Raw genomic sequence first — 21,874 nt, forward strand, 5'->3', positions numbered from 1 at the left:
GTGGTAATATTATGAAGAACAACAAATGCCACAATAATATCACAGGCCTCTCAGGAGTCACCCTGAGGTGATGTAGACACTGGAAACAGGCTTTCAGCAGGTCTATGGTCATCTCCACCCTGGCTCTCATCCTGCAGTGAACCTGGTTGAAGTTCTGTTGGGGGCCTGGTTCAGGGTCAGGGTATGAGGTCATCAGCCTGGGTTGGCATGGTAACCCCTGTCACCCAGCAGAAGGCCATCAAACTCTCCTGTAATGTATAGTGGATACATTAGAGTATATTAAAGGAGGGAGACAGGTGAATTATATTGTAAAAATCTTTAGGCTGCTTCCCACGTTGCAGTCTGTTGCTCAGGTTAGACTCATGATAAATCCTCCAGTCATGAACAGACCCAGACCACTTGGCCTCCACATTAGAAATGATGTATGCAGCATCACATATGATCTTGACAGTGCAGAGAATGACAGATGTTGAACTATGATGCAGTCTTTAACATTTTGAAACTGTAGTCAACCTGTAGCCTACCTGCAATGGGAGAACTTGATGGAGTGCTGCTGAGATGATTGTCCTTCAGACAGGTTCCACATTTTTCTGGGGAGAACCTTATTAGAGTGATTGTTGATGAAAGACCTTCTTGCTCAGTTATTTGGTTTGGCTGGACAGCGAACTATACAAACTGTCCTGGTAATCGAACCTTCTGTTCGTATTATTGAGACACTGGGCTTCTGGAAACAACCACAGCAGTCTTAGTGTTGTTTATGTGGGGCATACGTATTTTAGTAAAGCTTTAGTATTTTAATAAAGCACCAAAATATGTAAAATGAAACAACAAAAACAAACAATGTTATGATGTGTCTTGTATTTAGTGCCCCAATTGTCATGCTTGACTGTAGGTTTGTGACAGTAAAATATACATTTACTCAGTACTTTGAAAGTCATTTAGGACAGGAGTCCAAAGTGCTACCCTACACACTCTGTATAAAATAAACATCAAATGTTAGACTGCTAAAACCTATATATATATATATATATATATATATATATATATATATATATATATATATATATATATATATATATATATATATATATATATATATATATATATATATATATATATATATATAGGTTTTATATTCGTCGAAAATGATACAACTGAGTACTGAGTACCAAGAATTGGACAACTACCGCCTCTGGTCCACAGAGGGCAGACGTGATCATTTTATGAGGAGAAGGAGGAGGACGGAGGAGAAGAAGAAATGGCGTGATGCTCCTAAACTGTCGTAAACTGTAGGCGCAGCGAGCCTGGCTAGCTGGAACAGTCCAACCGGTCGTTGTGTCAGAAACATGGCCGCCTTTAGTAGACATTTGACAGCGAGAAACTCCTCCATAGCGGGCGGCGTTTTGCTGCTCTTATACCTGCTGAAGCACCGAAACAGGAAGCCCAAACAAAACAGGTGAGTGGTGTGTAGTTTAACAGGTCGAGTTTTGCGGAAAACTTGGCTTTCCGTTGAGTTTGTGACTGCTATAAGAATGCTAGTTAGCAACTGCTAGCTGCCCATTCTGACAGGTGACAGCGACCTGCTGCTGAGACGCTGGCCTCACCTTCATGTTCACAGCTAGCTGTCTGTCCGTCGTGCTCACCGGTTCCACCGACTCTAATCTCAGTACAACACCGAACAATGAATGTCTTTGTGCTCCGAGAAGTATCGTTACTGTCCGACTAAGACTGGCCGGTTTGTGCGGCTCAGTCTAACTTGGTGATAACCTCATTGTTGTGTCTTTGTGTTGTTAGCTGTCGATGTTTTTCACACTTTATAGTTTTGACTCTACATTCTCTAGGACAACTCATTTTAGTTCAGCCCAATATCATCTCAAGTGGACCAGAGCAGTAAAATCACAACATAATAACCTTAAAATAACCACAACTCCAACTTTTCCCCTTTTAGTACCAAAAAATACATTCTGAACTGAAAATGTTCACATTTAATGAACTAACTGAAATTTCTTAAGAAAAATAAGCGCAATTTCAGCAGTAGTATGCCTCAGTTTATCATTTACACATAACAATATATAGATCACAGTTTATTTACAAAAGGTACAAAACCTTTTGTAAATAAACTGCTAGTGACAAGTATCTGAAATTGATCAATGTAGTATTTTACTTTGTGATCGAAACAACTTATCACGCTCTAGAAACGATTTTAAATTTACATTCATTTCCACGTCTGTGTAGTCCTGACCACCTGAACTGACACACCATACAAAGTATGGGAACTGTTAAAGAAGAAGGTGAAGGTGTTTCCAGCTTTTAATTAGCTATCCATTCTGTACATTTTTGTCATTTTTTATGTTCTACATGTCAAAGCACTTTGTGAATGTTCTTCTTAAAGGTGCTATCCATATAAATTTATTATTATCATCTGTGTAGTAATCCTGACCACCTGAACTGACACACCATGCAAAATCAAGCTGTCCCCATTCCTTGTAAATTTATAAAATTTTGACATTAAAAAAGACATGAAAATTGTGTTAGTGCATTGGACAAATTTAAAATAGCGGTTACTTTTATTGAAAAAACCCATCTCTGTAATTTTCACCCTTTGTGAAGTTATCTTGCGTGCTGGATTGGACCCTCTGGTGGGCTGGTATGTTTGACACCCACAAACTAGAAACGCCAAGCTGTATTTCTATTATTTAGTGTCCCAACTGCCATGCGCCACATTGCATTTCCAACAGGGCTAGGTTAAGTGTACAGTCCTTACAGTCTCAGCGCTACTACTGTATTTAGATTAATAATCTGACATACGGACACTTAGTACTTACATGTGACTGAACACTACAGGAGCTTTCAGTGTTTGGAGACAAGTTTACATGTATGTACTTGTTTTCTCTCTGGCAATAGTGAAATACTGTTCAGTAATGTCATGGCAACAGATCTTATTAACTTTTACTGGACCTCTCTCATCTAGTATTTAGTGACATAAAACCTGTCTCATTCTTGCGTTAGATTTGTAGCCGTGACACAACTTTTGAATTGCATTTTGGCCCTCCTAATGTTGACATAACCAAAACCCTACAGTGTTGAGAGGGTCCATATTTCTACCCATGCTGGAGCCTTCCAAAAGATGGGACAAACACACCATCTATCTAAAAAAAGCACTTGTATGTGATCACTGCAAAGATGCTGGACTACCTTTATGTTATTGTCTCCATGTTTTACTGCCGTTATTGTTGTAAAGCGTAAAGAGTGGATAAAACGAAGGTCTGATTTTACTGTCACAAAATAAATATAGTTTATGATTCTGTAACATTCCTGGAGAATTAGTAGAGAATGAAAACTGTTGATTAAATGTAAATGTACTAAACTTGAATGTTTGTTTGTATTTTAACAAGCAAATTCAAATCTTAATAATATTAATCCAATGACCATGTTAACTTTATTATTACATACACTACCATTCAACAGTTTGGAGTCACTGCAGTGTTTTTTCAATGAAGATAACATTAAATGAATGATTAATCCAGTGTAGACCTTGTTAATGTGGTAAATGACTAATCCAGCTGGAAACAGCTGATTTTTAATGGAATATCTCCATAGAGGTACAGAGGAACATTTCCAGCAACCATCACTCCTGTGTTCTAATGCTACATTGTGTTAGCTAAAGGCTCATTGATGATTAGAAAACCCTTGTGCAGTTATGTTAGTACATGAAATAAAGTGGGATTTTTTTTTTTTTATGGAAAACTTTAAATTGTCTGGATGAACCCAAACTTTTGAACGGTGTGTATATGTATAGTATGTATTTCCCACAGTAATGCAGTAAGTGTTGTTCCTTTATCCCTGAATGATAACAAAAATGCAAAAAGAGCATTATGAAGTTATTGTCCAGTCCGACTTACACAATTTCATAAGTTTTTCTTGCAGTCAGAATAATATTTACTCAGTGTTTCTTGATGTATAAAGGTAACATCTGGGATATGAACAATCTTACATGTCTAATGCTTTTAGTTTAGCATTTTATTCAGTCTGATTTATTGTTGTTTATTGCAGTAAACAAGGAGGCTCACATCTAGTGCTGAACACAGAGGTATGTCAGACTTACTTCCTTGTTTGACTGCTTATAGCCTTTAAAGTTTCCATGAACTTTGCCATACATAGTTAGCTGTGGCTGAATCTCCTTTTCTTATCTTCATATAGAAAGATGGTAAAAAAGACAGAGCAGCAGTGGACAAGGTGTTCTTCCTCAGAATCCTCCGGATTCTGCGGATCATGGTGCCACGATTTTTCTGCATGGAGGTGAGGTTTGACTCCTCCTGCCAGCTTCCAGATGTCTAAAACAGTTCTTCAGATTAAAACCTGACTGAAGGTTATGTATTTATAGCAAAGGTTTGTATGTTGTAACATGCTGACACAGCATCAATACCATAAACTTATCCCAACCGTCTCTCCATTTTTTTCATGTTGTTCTTTGATTTGGATGGCAGAGCTTTGTGGTGCAGAATGATGTGCCGTATACAGAGTTTTAAATGGTGTCTGAGGGGATTTTTAAAGCCCAATCATCACGCTGATGAAGTAGCACATCTTGTACTCCTTTATTCCATCATCCATTGATATTGTTAATTCTCTTACCTTCTGTTATCTACCAGAGCTCTTGATTCAGTCACCTATTGTTCTTTGTTTTGTTACTCTCTGTCATTGATTAGTCATGATATGCAAGCTAACCACTGTTCACTTTGGTGTTTACACACAGCCCCCTCCCTACCCTCTGACCATCCCTATAAAATCTACTCTGCAAATGTTCTGGGTTGGTTTACCTTTGCAGATTTGTACGTCTGTATATTGGAATACTAATAAACACCCCACTACAGCAAACCTCAGAGGACTAAAGTGAAATGTCTTCAACAGCACCATCCTTCATAAGGTCTTAAACCATATGAAAGTGTAGCATGAGCATCACATTAGCAGACCAGCACCATCAGTGCTTGGTCTGTGTAGGTCATCCACAGACTACCTACACTCAATGCATGAGCTATATGCCTGTATTACAGCATTAAAGCAGGTTAGATTTGAGTCAATATGTGGCTTCTGTAGGCAGCTACATTTTTTTAAATCTAAAAGCAGATCTGTTCAGAGTGATGTGCAACAAACAGCTGAAAACTTAAACCCCTCCTGCGTAGGCATGCACATTAGCTTGTATTGCTCAAAGTGAAAACTAGCATTTGCATTGTTTAAAATTTTTAATTGCAGAGCGTATACTATACGGATATGTCTTTAAGTGTCAGTACAATACAGTAGAATATGCACAGAACACTGTCACGCTGCTCTTTAAACAGCTAAGAACATACTCACTCACTTGTTCAATTCATTATTTATTAGTGCTTACAAATTTTCCTCCAGCTCATTGTTGTTGTCTTGAATTTGAGTATTGGTGTCAGCTGTGTTAACTTTTGTTGTATGTCCTTTGTAAAGCAGAATTAAGCAAGATTTCTGAGTTTTTTTTCCTATGTGGACAGTTGTTTTTTGTTAAAATAATAGTGTTCCATCTGCCATGCCAGTCCAATTGAAAAGGTTTCATTAAAAACATGTAGCTGTTCCATTCACTGTTGGCAAAACAAGTGTTCTGGCAACTAAGAGTTAGATTTTGAAAAAAATTTGATTACAAGTGTTAATAATGGCTGTACAGAGCCCTTTGACACAGAAGCACAGGTTTCATAAGCCAAAGTCCCGGCCACATCGCTCCTGTTATCCAATCAGTTCAGCAGATATGACCGAAGTCAAGGACAGGACGATAAAGGACTTTATGGTCTGCAGGGTTTTACGAATTGCCTAACTGTTCTTTGTGGTTGTGTCTTCACAACAGACTGGTTACCTTATCCTCATCGCCACCATGTTGGTGACCAGGACCTACTGTGATGTATGGATGATCCAGAACGGCACCATGATTGAAAGGTCAGACTTGGCCTGAGAAGAATGTTGTTTGTTTTATGCCACCACCATGTGGCAGCCTTTGCAACCCACTGTTTATGTCCATATATGAATGAACCTTCAGCTGACTGTTGGGAGAGATTGACTGTATTTGCCCCTTACAGTTAACAGTTTTCATTGCAAGAGTAAATCTAATACCAAATGCCAACAACCGAAAGCCGCACATACTGTCTGGTTTGCCTTGGAAGGCAATCAGGAAGGCTGAATCAACTTCAAAAAATGGTTCAATCAAATAAGTAAGTCAGAGAGATACTGCATGAGCAAGGCCATTTTAGGGCAGTAGTCTGGACAAGAAACCTCCTCTTCTCTCCGTATCTTATCGTGCTGTTTTAAGGTCCATTTAGAAAAGTGTACACAAGCCACATTCCAGTTTGGACTGTCCTACATGGACCAACATTTTAATGCGCAAAATGGGTTCAGGAATGTTCAACTGGAAATGGGTAGCTTTTATCAGACCAATATCTGGTCATTCTTACTCATCACTAGTAGTCTTTACCTGTCTGTACAGTTTACTGATCATTTTTATGCATTTTATAAACGGCACATGAATTTTTAGATATATTTGTCTGGGAACCTGATTGTCATTCTGACATTTCAGTATATATTGTTGCCCAAAGTGAGTTTCTATGTGTGTTGTTGCTATCACATAGTTAATGCATAATTATATTGGTGCAAATTGTTGGAATTTGTTTGTCCGCTTCAAAATGCAAGCAGATTTTGAGCGATTACTGCCAAATCCCATTTGTCTAACGCTTACGTAGTTTGCATAAGAACATGTCCTAAGTGGCCTTCTGCAGAGAAACCAGAAAATATTTACATTTAAGGAGCTAAAATCACAGAATTTAGACTGATTTTATTTTTTAAAAAGTGCTCCAGTTGATTATCCTATTAATTGTTTTGTCTCTACAAAGTTAGAAAATGGTGAAAGTGGGGTTCAGAGTTTCCTCAAATGTTTTGTTTAGTCCAAAGATCTTCAGTTTACTGTCATAGAAGAAATAAACCAGAAAATATTCACATTTAAAAAGATAAGATAATCCTTTATTACTTTAAAAAGCTGAAATCACAGAATTTAGACTGATTTTATTTTTTTAAAATTACTTAAACTGGTTAAACAATTAGTTGTCACAGTATCAAGGCTTTAGGATGTTGAAGCGAATCCACCTGAAGTCATTACTTTTGTTCTGAAAGTACATTATTGTTTTGCTCTTTGCAGGAATTAATGACTTTCTTTTGATTCTCCACAGTGGTATTATAAGCAGAGACATCTGTTTATTCAAGACACACTTTTATTCCTACATATCAGTCATACCAGGGGTAACTGTCAAAGATGTGCTTCTCCCTGAGATGAACACCGAGCCACTAACACTGTTGTTTTAACCTCATTTTAACATCAGCTTTTTAAGTGTGTTGTTCGTCACTTACTGTCTGGGATCTACTTTTCCCTTCAAATCATGACACTGACCTGTGGCTTTTATCAAATGGTCAAATTAATGCTGTTTGCATACCTAGAAAACATTTTCACATGGAATTCCATTCAATTTATGTGTTTAAAAGTGTTTCTGATTTAACTGAAAATTTTATTTCTGCTTTAGTGTGTGTTCCTGGGTTTGATTAAATCATGAAACATTTTAGTTTAATATAAAACCCACAGCCATTAAATATAGTTTAGTCCGTCACAAAATATTGTATTGTAATGGGAGAGCCTGTTTTTATTATAAAAGCCTTCAAAACAGGATGAAAAACATGTTACGTGGTGATTATTTAGTAAAAAATCTAAATTACAGGCCGAGTATCTTAGTCATCTTAAATTAATATAGTCTTATCTATGAATCATTAGAAGATGCAAACTTGAATAATGGTAAAAATATCACTGTTTCATTGAGTACAGGGGGTCCTCGGTTTATGATGTCCTCGACCTACGGCGTTTCGTTGTTACGTCAGAGCTGGTTATGTGGAACTAGTTGACAAGCAGAGCGGATGAATATGTCGTCATGAGGCGCTATAAGACGGCTTTGTTTCCATTCTCCGGTTGTACGCCACCTTGGATTGTGCTACATTCACTAACTTTTTGCCCTTCATTGTGGCTCCCAAGTGCAAGTCAGATTGTTCTCAGAGCAGTGCTTCTCAGAAAAGGAAAGCCGTCTCCATGGAAGTGAAATTAGATAGAATAAAACGCTGGGAACAGGAAGAAACACCGACCAACATGGGTCAAGTTGTAAAAACAGGTCAACATATTGTAGTGACCCTCTGTGATGAATGAGTGAGACTTTATCTGGTTTTCTGCTGGTTTATTGAACCTTCATACAGGATACTGTGGACCGTAGCCAACGCCAGAATAACTAGAAAAACCCCATAACTTAGCTCCAGAATTAGCCGCCGTTCCCAGCTCTCTCTACTGCTGACTCTCAGCCAATCAGAGGTGAGCTAACTAAACATGGCACGTTCACTGACATTAGGTAAATCTGGAACTGAACAATAAACATTGAAACATCAACATCAACAACAATATCAGTCCGTTACAATATTCTGTTATCTTCTAGTAAAATGATTCATACATGCATAAAAGTCATTGGTATTCAGGACTTTTCTGAAGAACTGATCGATATCGTGATGCATGTAACGACTTTGTTCGGATTTTCACCTGGTGAAAATCGACTTGCATCCGTCCGTAGGAACGTAACTAAGTCGAGGACCCCCTGTATACATAAAACTCTTTAAATTTAGATTAATCGGAGCTTGAAACGTTCAAAAGTTCATAACAAAGAACTCCTCCAGCACTGTATTCCAAAGATTATAATTACTGAAAACAAACATCCGTGGGTAGAAATATTGAATCATTTGTTCAACTACAGTTTATTTAGAGATTCATCAAATATCTCATACAAAGACAAAAAAAAAGGTTAAACTGATAAATATCTGATCAATAAAATAAAATATAACTGTAATCTGAGTTTTTAATATTGAGTATATTTTTGCAATAGAAATGCTCCTAGCTAATATATTCCAGCTGTGTTCTGATGTTTATTTCTGGAGCCAAGTATAGTTTTACTGTTGCTGTTAATGACAAAGAATGTTCACAATAATGAACCTTGTGTCAGTAACAAAATGAACAGTCTACCTCAAATTAAAGCAGGATTCTATCAGTTGTGATAAAAGCTCAGATCTGACTGTAATTGTCAGAATTTGTGAAAGCACATCAGCGTGGTTCTACAATCTCCCAATGTTTGTTCTGTGTGCATCCTAAAGTGTCATGGAAATGCATAAACTGAATGATATTCCTGTATTAATCTGTGCCAGAACTCCACTGTGCCTGTATGTTTCATATCAGGGAAAGAAGTTGTCCTTTTTCTCCAAGTTGAAGTTGTAGTTTGTTTAGTGAAGCTGCATGGAGAGGACATTTAAGCTGATCAAGCCCTAGTATTTGACTCAATGACCCTCTTGGCAATGTTTGCTTATTTTTGTGCATGTTGTGGTTTGCAGTGCAATTATTGGTCGCTCCACAAAAGATTTCAAGATCTTCTTGTTCAGCTTTATCAAATTCATGCCACTTGTAAGTGTCTTTTTTGGTAACTTTTCATTTATTTGACATTCATGCATTTTATCTGAATAGCATAATCTGTACATTCTGTCACTTTATAGTTCTGCATTGTTTGATTTAAAAAATGTCCATAGAAAACCTGATATGAAAAACACTGGTATTTCTGTGTAACCACTAATTCTCTGGTGGTAGTAGATATTTTTTTCATGGAATTATTTTTGCTCTTTTGTTTGTTTGTTTTAGCTAACGTAAATTATGATCTATGTCTATCACTGTGAACATCACTGATAAATGGCTGACAATATTCTATGTTTTTTTTTTTGTTTTAATTGTCAACAAATCCCACCAAAAAAACAAAGAACTGTGTGTTAGTCATTGTGTCAGACCCTGTGTGTGCCTCTCTGTCTCAACCTCATTGGTTCCTGCTGAAGAAATTAAACCATTTATGTTTTTTTTTTTTTTATTTAACAAGGCTGAATATTTTTAAACTCACCTGACTTCTATAGTCTTTATCAGGTGTAAATTAAAACTGGAGGGATTTGTTGTTTCAGAGACACATTAATACACATTTGCAAATAATGATTTATAGTGAATTGTATCTTCTGGCTAGAAATGACATACAAGTGACAAAAGACGATGATATATTGTGTTAGAGATCTTTGAAACTTTTTTTTTTAAAACTTTTTCTTTGTTTCTATGTTTTTTTCTCCCTGTACAACAAGCTTTGTGCCTGTCTCTGCTGGGATTTTGTTCTGCTTCTCTTTGTGAAAATCTGCAGGTCTTTGAGATTGGAAGGCTTCTTTGCCATCACACCGGTCCTCAGTTCCCTCCGTAGATTTCCTAAGCCACTCAGAAATACTTACTATGTTTTCTGGGAGCTTTTTATTGACCACTCTGGCTGTATGTTTCAGATCATTGTCTTGTCAGAAGTTCCCAAAGACAAAGTTATTCTGCAAACTGCCGGAGTATTTTCTTAATGTGATCCTCTTTTCTCATGATCTGTTTGATGCTGTTTGCTTTGACAAGATCTTAGATCTCCTTGGTCTATTGACTGAAAAACACCCCCAAAGTTTTCCATTCCCACTACCATGCTTAACAGTGGTGATCGTATTCTTGGGGTTAAATGTTTCTCCTTCCTTCCTTTCATATCTGTGTCCAAAGAACTCCATTTTCATCTTGTCAGACTACAGAACTGATGACCGGAATTTTTCTTATTTGTCCTGGTTTGCTTTTGCTTGCTGAGCTTGTGTGTGTGTGTTTTGGAAAAGTGGAGTCATCCTGAGTTCGTGTTCATGCAGCCTTGTGCAGAGTGTTGATCCTTGGATTGTTCTTGGTCTTTCACACTGCCCTTCTTATCAGTGCAGAGGCTACTTTTGCCTCCTTATCATACCTTTTGACATTTTTCACATTGTGGAACATCTTGTATTTGTTGATGATGCTTTGCACTGTGGCCACCGGCACGTAAAAACACTTTGATATGGCTTTATAGCCTTCACATGTCTTGTCACTCCAGTGATTGACCCTAATATTGAGTTCACTTGCTCTTTGGTTTTAGTCATGACTTGCAATTGACCATTAACTGACTATCCACTGCACCAGCTTTTCCTAATTTATAGTGTATTAGAATGCTCTAGAACATGATAAAACTTACCAAGACCGTTTGGAAAAGAAACTGCATTTTCTCAAAAGAACTGAGACAGATTCAAGGGTTATAAATAACTTGGAGTATGACCTGAAATGTTTTACTTGGAAAAAAAAACACACACATATAGAAATAGTTCCCAATGTCTTATTGTCACATGTCATTTCTTGGTCAAATAGAAATTCACTGTAAATCACAGTTTGGCACGAGTATGAATCATTTGTGGCTTTCATGTGTGTCAGGGTTTGGTACACACACAGTACTTGTTCTGTTTAAACAGATAAACGTAGACGATTGCCAGCCTAGTTCTCAAGGTTGTGAGTTTGCATGGCTCTTGGAAAATCCTGCTAATTATTATTGCTTTTTGCATGTTGCCCGTATTCCCTATCCTGTGCATCTAATTGGGAAACCATCAAGCTGAATACTAAAAAGATTTTCAAAAATCTTCATCTGTTACAGCCATACTGAAATAGAGAGCTGTATACATATATGTTTGTTATGTCTGACTGGCTCTTTGCAGATTGCCTTGGTCAACAATTTCCTGAAGTTGGGCCTAAATGAGTTGAAGCTAAGGTGCCGTGAGAGGCTCACAAAGTACCTGTATGACCAATACCTACAGTAAGTACTGCAAAAATATTTAGACTTTTATGTCTTTTGTCAACAGAAGCACCTACCTCTACATTTCCCCTACTGCTTTTCCCAATGTTAGGAATTCGCAATGATATTGGACCGTTATCGGTATCAGCAGATGAATGCTTTGAAATTAAATATTGGTAAAATGTTATATATTTTATGTTTTTCACGATTCAATTTTCTTTTTTTCTCCAGTGAATGTGTACTTTGAAAATCATTATGTCTGCACCTGCCAGTGAGTCATCATGAAAAAAATAGGCAGAATGTTGTTTTAATATGTAGGAATAATAAGTGTGCATATCAGTATTGGCATTAGCATTGTCAGACATTGGCAAAAATCCATTATGCATCACTTTCCACTTTGAATGAAACTGAATATCTACGTTAACACAAAATGAACAGTGTCAATACATTACCTTTGACTGTGGGAAACTGGCAGTCATGGCCACCCCACCTGTAGATATTATACAATAGCCTGTTTGTAGTCATGGTCATCATGTTTTTTCCCCCATTCTGTAGCAGTATTCTTCTTTAGCACCTTTTAACAGAATCATTCAGGTTTCCTTTGCTAAGCTTTTCTACTTTTAATGGAAAAATATCAGAACCTTAGTAATTCTGTCTTTGTGTTGGTACTTCGTTGTCAGTATGTTCAGAAAGAACTTGGTGTATGCTTTAGTTTGTATAGACTTTTTACTGCTGAACATTGACCCTACAGATGTAGCATAGCATAGCACAGGTCATGTTTTAAAGGAAACCCAAAGCTGCCATCTAAGCTGCTAGCAACAAACAAAAGTATATAAATACCGTTAACCCCCTTTTGTTTTCAGTCTAGAGACCAGGATGCGACTGTTCCATTGTCCAGTGCATTTTAGCAGCAAATTGCAACATCATTACCTATACTGTTGAAGAAGGCACGTCTTTTTTCAAAAAGGGGAAAAATGAAACAAGTGACATTGTGTAATTGATGTTTGGCAGATGTTTTTGACCCGTTCAGAACCTGTGGCTCTCACCTGGAGATTATCTAAAGCTCTGACCTTTCAGTCCAAAATAGAAGCATGTCTTATTTGATTTTCTGGTTTCTTTGAGTCTTCATCTTGTGTTCTATCTCCTCAGAGGTTTCACTTACTACAAAATGGGAAACCTGGACAACCGGATAGCTAACGCCGACCAGCTTCTGACACAGGATGTAGAGAAGTTCTGCAACAGCGTGGTGGATCTTTACTCCAACCTCAGCAAGGTGCAGCTCTACCATACGCAGTGAATGAGTAAACAAGGACTAGTATATTGGAGTACTGTGCACAACTTTGTAACGGAATGACTAGCACAGCATCTTCATTCAAGCTTTATATGCCCTGCAGGATACTCTATTTATGACGCACTCGTCCTGCATCAGATGTAATGTGCTAACAGTGCACACTACAGGCCATCTGTAGAGGGGCAGTAGAAGTGCATTTTTTGAAATAAGCCAATTAACAAATCCACCTTATTAACAAGATGCTTTGTATAAAAAATATCAGAATCGGTGACAAATTTCAGTCATGCAAGGCAGTCAAAGTGCATACCATTTAAAGTATTATTATTTAGAGTATTATTTTTAAATCTACTTATCCTGTTTCTCTCATTCAGCCTCTGTTAGATATCGGACTGTACATCTTCAAGCTGACAAGTGCTATTGGTGCTCAGGTAAGCAAAATAGCTCCAGCATGTTTCCTTTAGTCAGTCGAAATGCTTTAATTACAAACTATACCGTACCTACTTAAGTTTATTTAAACAAATCATGGCCATGTTCGATGGAGCTTAGCCAAGGATACAGGGATGGTGCCCCATATTGGTGAATATTAGTGTCGGAGTGGATTGTCAAAATCATCACAAAAAACATGAAAAATCACCTCAACAGACACAAAATTACCACAAAAAGAAGCAAATTTAACATAAACGACACCTAACGATGCAAAATCACCTCAAAAAACATGAAAACTCACATTAAAAAACAGAAAATTCCCACAAATTGAAGCAAAATTACCAAAAAGGCAGAAAACTTCACAAAAGAATCATCACAAAACACATGAAAAATTACCATAGAAATACAAAAAATCACCACAAAAGATGGTATATCACCACAAAAAGACAGAAAAACACCACAAAAAGATAGAAAATCACAACAAAAGATAGAAAATTGCCACAAAAAAATCACAAGAGACAGAAAATCACCACAAAAATACAAAAAAATCTCCACAAATGATAGAAAATCACCCAAAAAAAGACAGAAAATCACCACAGAAAGAGTTTTGTTTTTTGTAGTTCTGTAGTAATTTTTTGTTTGGTTTTTGTTTATTTGTTTTTGACATGGATGCATAATGACAATATGCAGCAAAGCGGATGGGCTGGAGTCAAACCCAGGAGGCTTGTTAAGGACTCAGTCTGGGTACAAATTTAGATGAGCTGTAAATGTCGTCTTCTACTTAAGTCTGTAAAAGTCTGCTTAGACCTGTGTGAAAACACCCACTTGCAGACCAAAACTGGACTAGAAGTGTGCTAATCGTACACTATGTATGTGTGATTTATTTCTCATCCTTGGTCTTACTCTTGCTAAGTGGGAGCACACCATTTTCTTTTTTTATGCTCAGCCAAACAGAACAAATAAATGTTATGCTGATTTGTCAGCAGGTCACAGTCAGGTTTTCTAGTCCACATACAGTCATGAACAAAAGTTTACATACACTTGTAAAGATCTTGTATATCTTGGTAGTCTTGGGTTTCCAATGACTTCTGTAACCCATGCATCTTTGTCACAAAAACAATCATGCATTTTGGTTAAGAGATATAAAAGTATTAGACTTGATGCAAACAGAAAACGGTAAGCTATGGGATATACAGATATCTAGCAGGTAGGAACTAATACATTAAACTTCATCCTACTTGTTTGTCAGACATTAATCTAGGTTTTGGATTTGTTTAGTTTTTCATTTTGTGTATTTTATTTTCTCTTTATGATGCTATGGCATATCTGAAATAAATACTTGATTGTGTCCACCTCTTCCCTCCTAACCAGGGCCCAACCATCATGATGTCCTACCTGCTGATCTCAGGTCTGTTCCTGACCAGGCTGAGGAGGCCCATAGGCAAGATGACAGTCACTGAGCAGCGCTTTGAGGGAGAGTATCGCTATGTCAACTCTCGCCTTATTACTAACAGGTAAACACAGCAAGAACTGTTCTAGCTCTGTTACTATACAGCTGTTTACAACATTGCTACGTTGATTTTTGCGCTTGTCTTTAGCGAGGAGATTGCCTTCTACAACGGGAACATGAGGGAAAAGCAGACCATCCATGCCACATTCAAGAAACTGGTGGGTAACACTTCATTTGTGCACAAATGGGACCGCATGAATTATTTTCTGAAGAATCCTGTAAGATCACAGCCAAGATCGCCATTTGGTGTAATCTGTGTTTTTTTGCAACTGTAACAAGAAAAACACTCAGAGAGCTCCTCCACCAAGGCTGATCAGTCTTCATATCATTTCCAAATCTTGAAAAAAAATTGTGGCAGAAATCACAGCAACATAGAACATGTCCATTTAATATAGATGTAATTGCAAACAAAATGACGTTGCACTGAGTACAGGTGTGTGTTTTGCATGTGTACGTTGTGTACTGATACCGAATCGTGTGACCCAAATACGTAGCAGACGGCAGGAACTGATGGGTCTCAGAAACACCCCCACAATTTAATCAATTGTCATTCCCAAATTATCATTTCCAACGGATAAGTCCTGATAAGTCCTCAGCGGTGGATTTGTAGTAGGATCACAATCAGCTGATGTAGTGTTCACTGGTTGTCATGGTTACAGTGATGCCGTGCCACTATCTCACAATGATACAGAAATTTTTACCAAATGTGTGGCTCCAGACTATAAGCCGCATCACTGCAAAAATGGAATCACTTGGTCCTTGTGTCATTTCTGACCTTCTCTGAAAATTTCATGCATATCTGTTAGTCCAGTTTTGAGTAATGTTGTGCACAGACAGACAGACAGAAAAACGTACACCGATCGTCACAGTACTCCGCCACGTTCATTGGCAGAGTAATTGTAACCCGAACAGCAGTGCATAATGTGGTCACTGCCTCAAGGTGACAAGTTAAACCACTTCAGGTCAGCAAAAACTAGGTTTTCTCAGAACTTAAAGGCCGTGATAAACCTGATTTATTGCTTTTATTAAATTTCCTTCAAATCAACTGGCAACATATCGTTTAATAGCTAAGAAAATGTACAACGGGACATTCTCTGTGGCTACAAGAGGACAGGGACATCAGTATGTTGTACAGAGAGCTGTTGAGTACTTTTCGCTTTTTTCTTTTGGAAGCAGTCAATAAATAAAAATCAGAAAAGAAAACTTTTCAATGGGCATACAAAGTTCTACGCTCATTACTATGTGCTTTCCCAATTTCAGAATAGGCTAGAAGTATAAGATATTTTTTATTAAATAATTATTACTTCTTGCAGGTGGACCACTTGCATAACTTCATCTTCTTTCGCTTCTCTATGGGATTCGTGGACAGCATAATTGCCAAGTGTAAGTACATGTATTCTTTTCTTAAACTGACATCCCTTGCCCATGTGGGAGGGGGAATTCTGTAGAATCTGCGTAATTACAAGCGTAAATGATGGTGTGGAACTGCTGCAAAAGCATAATTAGGCACTCGTTACTTTTTTCGCAGTCAAAGTCAACTCAAAAACATGAGTTACATCTATTCTTATGTGTCCACATGCTGTTGCCCTGCAGATCTGGCCACTGTGGTGGGTTACCTGGTGGTTAGCCGGCCATTCCTGAACCTATCACACCCCCGACACCTGAACAGCACACACTCTGAGCTGCTTGAGGTGAGAGAACGCATGCACACTTGTCCACACATGGGAAACGAGAAACCTTTTAAACAGGAGTACAGCTTTTGTAATGAGTACAGTCTTTGACCCCTCAGAGGAAGTAATTCACCTTTGAATTTTAATTTCTACAGTTTGATGTTTGTATTGTACAGAAAGTAATGGATCCTTGCATGTCAGTGCAGCACACACCTTCAAACCAGTCGGTGAATACAAGCCATAGTCAAAGTGTTCTGTTTCTCTCACACACACACACACACACACACACACACATATATATATAGTTTTGATGTCTTCAGTATTGATCTACAATGTAGAGAATAATCAAAATAAATAAAAACCATTGAATGAGAAGGTGTGATCCAAACTTCTGACTGGTGCTGTAGCTTTAAACAATAATGCAGTAGTGTTTGTGGGCTTTGAGGTTTTCTGATGTGAACTGGCTGTTTGTGGCTGATAGGACTACTACCAGAGTGGGAGGATGCTCCTGCGAATGTCGCAGGCCTTGGGCAGGATTGTTCTGGCTGGCCGAGAGATGACCCGCCTCTCAGGGTGAGTTTTATACAAACCCCAGTTACAATAAAGTTGGGATGTTGTGTTTAAAATGTAAATAAAAACACAATACAATGATTTGCAAATCTTTTTCAACCTATGTTCAATCGAATAGTCTACAAAGACAAGCTATTTAATGTTCAAACAGATAAACTGTATTGTTTTTTTGATGTTGTCGTATTTTGCGCTTCATTATGAGCCGCTCATTTTCAATGGGAGACAGGTCTGGACTGCAAGCAGGCCAGTCTAGTTACCCACATTCTTTTACTATGAAGCCACTAGGGCTGGTCCAAATAGCAATTTCTGGGCTCTGGATACTCGGGCCCAATTAATGACGAATATCTGGCTCAGTGGGCGTTTTGTGCCAGGAAGATGAGCATGTCTACATTTTCGGGCAAGAGTGAACTCCTGGTTTTGTTCACAATGTAGCCAGCTGAAATAAGCAGAGATGTCCCTGAAAAAGACGTTGCTTGGATGGCAGGATACGTTGTTCCAAAACCTGTATGTACCTTTCAGCATTAATGACGCCTGGACAGATATACAAGTTACCCCTAAACTTCATTACCCAATAACACTCCTTCATACCATCTCAGATGCTGGCTTTTGAACTTTGCGCTGTAAAAATCTGGATGATCTTTTCCTCTTTAGCCCGGACGACATGACATCCATGATTTCCACAAACAATTTGAAATGTGAATTCACCAGACCACAGCAGGCTTTTCCATTTTGTGTCTGTCCATGTCAGATGAGCTCAGGCCCAGAGAACCTGGCAGCGTTTCTGGGTGTTGTTAATATGTGGCTTTCGCTTTTAACTTGCACTTGTAGATGTAGTGACGAACTGTTTTAACTGACGGTGGTTTTCTAAAGTGTTCCTGAGTCCACCTGGTAACATGCTTTACAGAATGATGTCGGTTTTTAAGGCAGTGCCCTCTGAGGGATCGAAAGTCACGAGCATTCAGTGCTGGTTTTCAGTCTTGCTGCTTACGTGCAGAGATATCTCCAAATTCTCTGAATCTTGTGATGATATTATGGACTGTAGACTAAAATGTTGTTGTTGTTGTTTTTTTTAATGAAGTTTAAATGAAAAATCTAATTTAAAAAAAAGAAGGCATAAAACAATAGGAATTAGTTATTGTGCCATTATAGTTTGTAAGATTAGCTCTTTTCACGTTCTATTAAAACACTTGTACTTATATCAGGGTTTCTGCAGGGCATTCAAATATTAAGGCCTTAAATGGCATTAAAAATCATTAAATTTGATTCTCAGTGGCATTAAAAATTCTTTTTGCAGTTTTCAAGAAAAATATTTGATAATAGTTATATAATAATGTATAATTATAGGCCGCAATTCATCAGATATGTGGATCTGCATAAACATGTCGAAGCATTGTGATAATTGTTCTGGCCGGTCGTGTACCGGTAGGCTGGACCAGGTGGAGGAGAGCTGGGAAGTGGGGAAATGCAAATTCCAGAAAAAAACGTGGCATTCAGAGAATGACTACAGCCTGTTAGTGGTCAGGGGTGGTTTCTGGATTCAGAAAGAGTGAAATGTAGGGAGGGTTCAGGGAATGTAGAGTTTTCATATAAAAATCATCTTTTACAAAAAACCAAACCCATGTAATTTGTTGAGTTCACGCTCATGGCACTAAAATTTTTACAGTATAGCATTAAAATGGCATTTAAAAGCATTAAATTTGACTGGCTGATTTCTGCAGAAAGCCTGTATCTTCTTTAAGTACGGATTCTAACAACATGATCAATACTATCAATATTTACGGCAGCATATTACAATACTTTTCTAGCATCAATGTACCATGTAGCACAATACGGTGTACAGGCATTCATATAAATTTGGGTAAAGTAAGTTTCTTCTGCTCCATCAAAAGCAACGACTGGCTCACAAAGACAGGGGAGTGGACAAACATCTCCCTCTGAGACTCTCAAGTCTCTTCTCTGGATTGCTTCTGGCAGCATGATATATGGAGCCGGGGTGCATCAGACAAAGCTAGGATCTGTTGTGATGAATTTAAATGTTTGTCAGATTGTATGATTCATGTGTATGTCCCATATAGATTTACAGCTCGTATCACTGAACTGATGAAAGTCCTGAAGGAGCTAAATGCTGGCAGATATGAACGCACAATGGTTTCCCAGCAGGAGAAAGGTACGGAACACTTCCTGAAAGAAATATGCTGCAGGAATTACAGTGTCAGACAACTGAAGATATGCAACCAAACAGTTTATCTGACTTTTGGTTTATTCTATTCACTGTAGAAGAAGACACTGCAGAGAAACTCCTTTTGGTGCCTGGAAGTGGTCAAATTATTAACAGAGACAACATCATCAAGTAGGTCTCCTATTGTGCTCTTAAATATACGCTGACATGCACGCGTCTGCTTCAGATGTTTTGTATTCACATTATGTTTCAGATTTGACCATACTCCACTCGCAACGCCTAATGGAGACATCCTGATCAGAGATCTCACATTTGAGGTAAAGCGCTCATCTTTCATGGCCATTCCTCGGCCAGACAGTCATTGTCTAATGACTGGAATGAACAGCTGAATCACTGAATTTGTTTGAAAGACTGAGTTGAATTTCAGGTTTAGATTTTTTTTTCATCATACAGAAAAACTATTAGTAAAAGTGAATTAGTAAAAGAGCTCACAAGTGTTTCTATGACTCATGCTGTTGCTTCTCTGCTCTAAAGGTGCAGTCTGGCACCAATGTTCTTGTCTGTGGACCAAACGGCTGTGGAAAAAGCTCACTGTTCAGAGTGCTTGGAGAGGTAAGAGTTACCTGTTGCTAACTGCTAACCAGGTGTGTCTTTAAAGTCCTGTACATCCAGATAGGTGACAAATTCAAGAAAATCTGAATAAATGGAGGAAAAAAGAAACAAACAAATGCAGATGCGTCTGTACATTTATACTGCATGTTACAGTTTAGTTAACATGCAACCATGCTGTGTGACATGTAGACAAATGATGAACAGGACCTGTTGATTCTGCACGGTTGAACGTACATTTGATGACTCTGATATTTAAGGGTTGCTTTTCTTTAGCATCAAACAGAAAAGGTTTGCAATCCAAATTACATTTCAGAGTGAAACTATAGACACTGCACTTTATGGACAGTTTCATTGCAAGTAAATTTTTGATTAAAATGTGAATCCAAAAGTTTTGTTTGTAAATGTAGAAGTTAAACTTGCTGTAGAGCTGTATCTCATTGACAGGACTATACTGAAAGATGACGTATCTCTGTAGGTCAGTCAGTCCAGTAGAAAAAACAGTCCCAAAAACAAAAGCCCACTCCTATAATGAGTCTGACAAAAACACTTCTACGTTACATAAACTAAAGTTGTCTTCAGCTGTTTACTTCTTTTTAAGGAAAACCTCCATTCTGTTGTTAAACTTCATGGAGCCAAGCTTACTGGTTAATCTAAAAGAAGATGATTTCTTGTGCCTTTTAAACAGACATTAATTTATTCGGTGAACATTTGACATAGTTTGTGAAACGTTGCCAAGCTGTCACTCCAATCGAGACTGGCCAGTAGAGGTGTGTCTTGCATCTTAGCTCATCGGCAAGTAAAACATCTGGATTCACATTTAATGACAAATTTATTTTACTTGGAATAAAGCATTTCTTGACGGCAGTGTCTACTTCTGCTCTCAAATCTGTTTTTGATTTCAAACCTGTTCCTTTTGATTGCAAGACACCAAAGTAACTCAGTAGTGATGCTTGTGCATATGATATGTGAGGAAAAACAGAAGAGCAGCTCTTCCTCTTTGGACTGAGAGTATCGATGCGCAATTTAGCAAGTAGACTTCATCGACAGTTATGCTGACAGGGATATTATAGTAAGGTTGCGAGGCATGAACCTGTAATTACAAAGATAAAAACCCATTGGGACTGGTCTACGGAGATGTGAGCATTTTTCAACCAGCCTGAGTGTTTGAATACAACAGCGAGGAGATCTGGTGAGTCTGTTTTGCTGTAGGTGGCATTTTTCTGGCATGGTTTGGGTCCACTTAGAAGGAAGGCTCACTGCAAATCAATACAAAGTTGTCCTGAGTGATCACCATTATCCTAAGAAACGGTTCAATGCTGGTGAGAGTGGTCTCTTTCAGAATTAAAATGGCCCATCCATAGGACACAAAGGGCCACTGAGTGGTTTAATGAGTATGAAAATGTTGTGCCTTCACAAGTATCACAATTATACTTATCAGAGAATCTAGACTGGCATGTTAGGTGGCAGTCTCCAACACCATCATTAAACACCAAACAAGGGAAGGGAATATCTGTTGGAAGAATGTTCCATCCGTCCAGTAAAGTTCAAGAGACTTGGATAATCAATCCATCACTGTCTGTAGTGTGTTTCTCTTTTCTTTATAGAGTATTAAATTGTGTTTTTTGATACAGCTGTGGCCTCTGTTTGGTGGACATCTGACGAAACCTGAGAGGGGGAAGCTCTTCTATGTGCCTCAGGTAAAATCCTCAGTCAGCCATGTTTTCTGTTCTACAGCTAACAACAAGAGAACGCTGCCAGCTTTATTCTAAGATGAGCTCTTAGCAGCATCCTGGTATACACTGAGACAAATTTAGATTGCCAAATCTGCGTGTCTTAAAGGCAGAGGGTTTG

The 21,874-nt window shown here is 38.0% G+C and overlaps 1 protein-coding gene across 2 annotated transcripts in view; it reads left to right on the forward strand.

The window, feature by feature from the left end:
• The first annotated feature begins 1,300 nt into the window (after nt 1-1,300).
• The window catches only part of abcd3a (ATP-binding cassette, sub-family D (ALD), member 3a), a 28,118-nt gene continuing 7,544 nt past the window's right edge, over nt 1,301-21,874 (forward strand). Inside the window, exons 1-18 of one of the 2 annotated variants that reach the window (XM_023299991.3) lie at nt 1,301-1,456; nt 4,054-4,090; nt 4,201-4,299; nt 5,864-5,952; nt 7,233-7,302; nt 11,689-11,786; nt 12,915-13,038; nt 13,428-13,484; nt 14,854-14,996; nt 15,081-15,150; nt 16,306-16,375; nt 16,586-16,683; nt 17,144-17,235; nt 19,308-19,399; nt 19,510-19,582; nt 19,665-19,728; nt 19,946-20,023; nt 21,655-21,720. In XM_023299991.3, coding sequence (XP_023155759.1) covers nt 1,347-1,456; nt 4,054-4,090; nt 4,201-4,299; nt 5,864-5,952; nt 7,233-7,302; nt 11,689-11,786; nt 12,915-13,038; nt 13,428-13,484; nt 14,854-14,996; nt 15,081-15,150; nt 16,306-16,375; nt 16,586-16,683; nt 17,144-17,235; nt 19,308-19,399; nt 19,510-19,582; nt 19,665-19,728; nt 19,946-20,023; nt 21,655-21,720 — 1,530 coding nt within the window. In that variant the 5' untranslated portion in view covers nt 1,301-1,346. Of the gene's footprint in view, nt 1,457-4,053; nt 4,091-4,200; nt 4,300-5,863; nt 5,953-7,232; nt 7,303-9,468; nt 9,539-11,688; nt 11,787-12,914; nt 13,039-13,427; nt 13,485-14,853; nt 14,997-15,080; nt 15,151-16,305; nt 16,376-16,585; nt 16,684-17,143; nt 17,236-19,307; nt 19,400-19,509; nt 19,583-19,664; nt 19,729-19,945; nt 20,024-21,654; nt 21,721-21,874 lie in introns of both variants that reach the window. The other variant, XM_023299990.3, reaches the window with a different exon arrangement.

The sequence above is a fragment of the Amphiprion ocellaris genome, chromosome 22 (assembly GCF_022539595.1).
Source record: "Amphiprion ocellaris isolate individual 3 ecotype Okinawa chromosome 22, ASM2253959v1, whole genome shotgun sequence".
NCBI classification, from domain to species: domain Eukaryota; kingdom Metazoa; phylum Chordata; class Actinopteri; family Pomacentridae; genus Amphiprion; species Amphiprion ocellaris.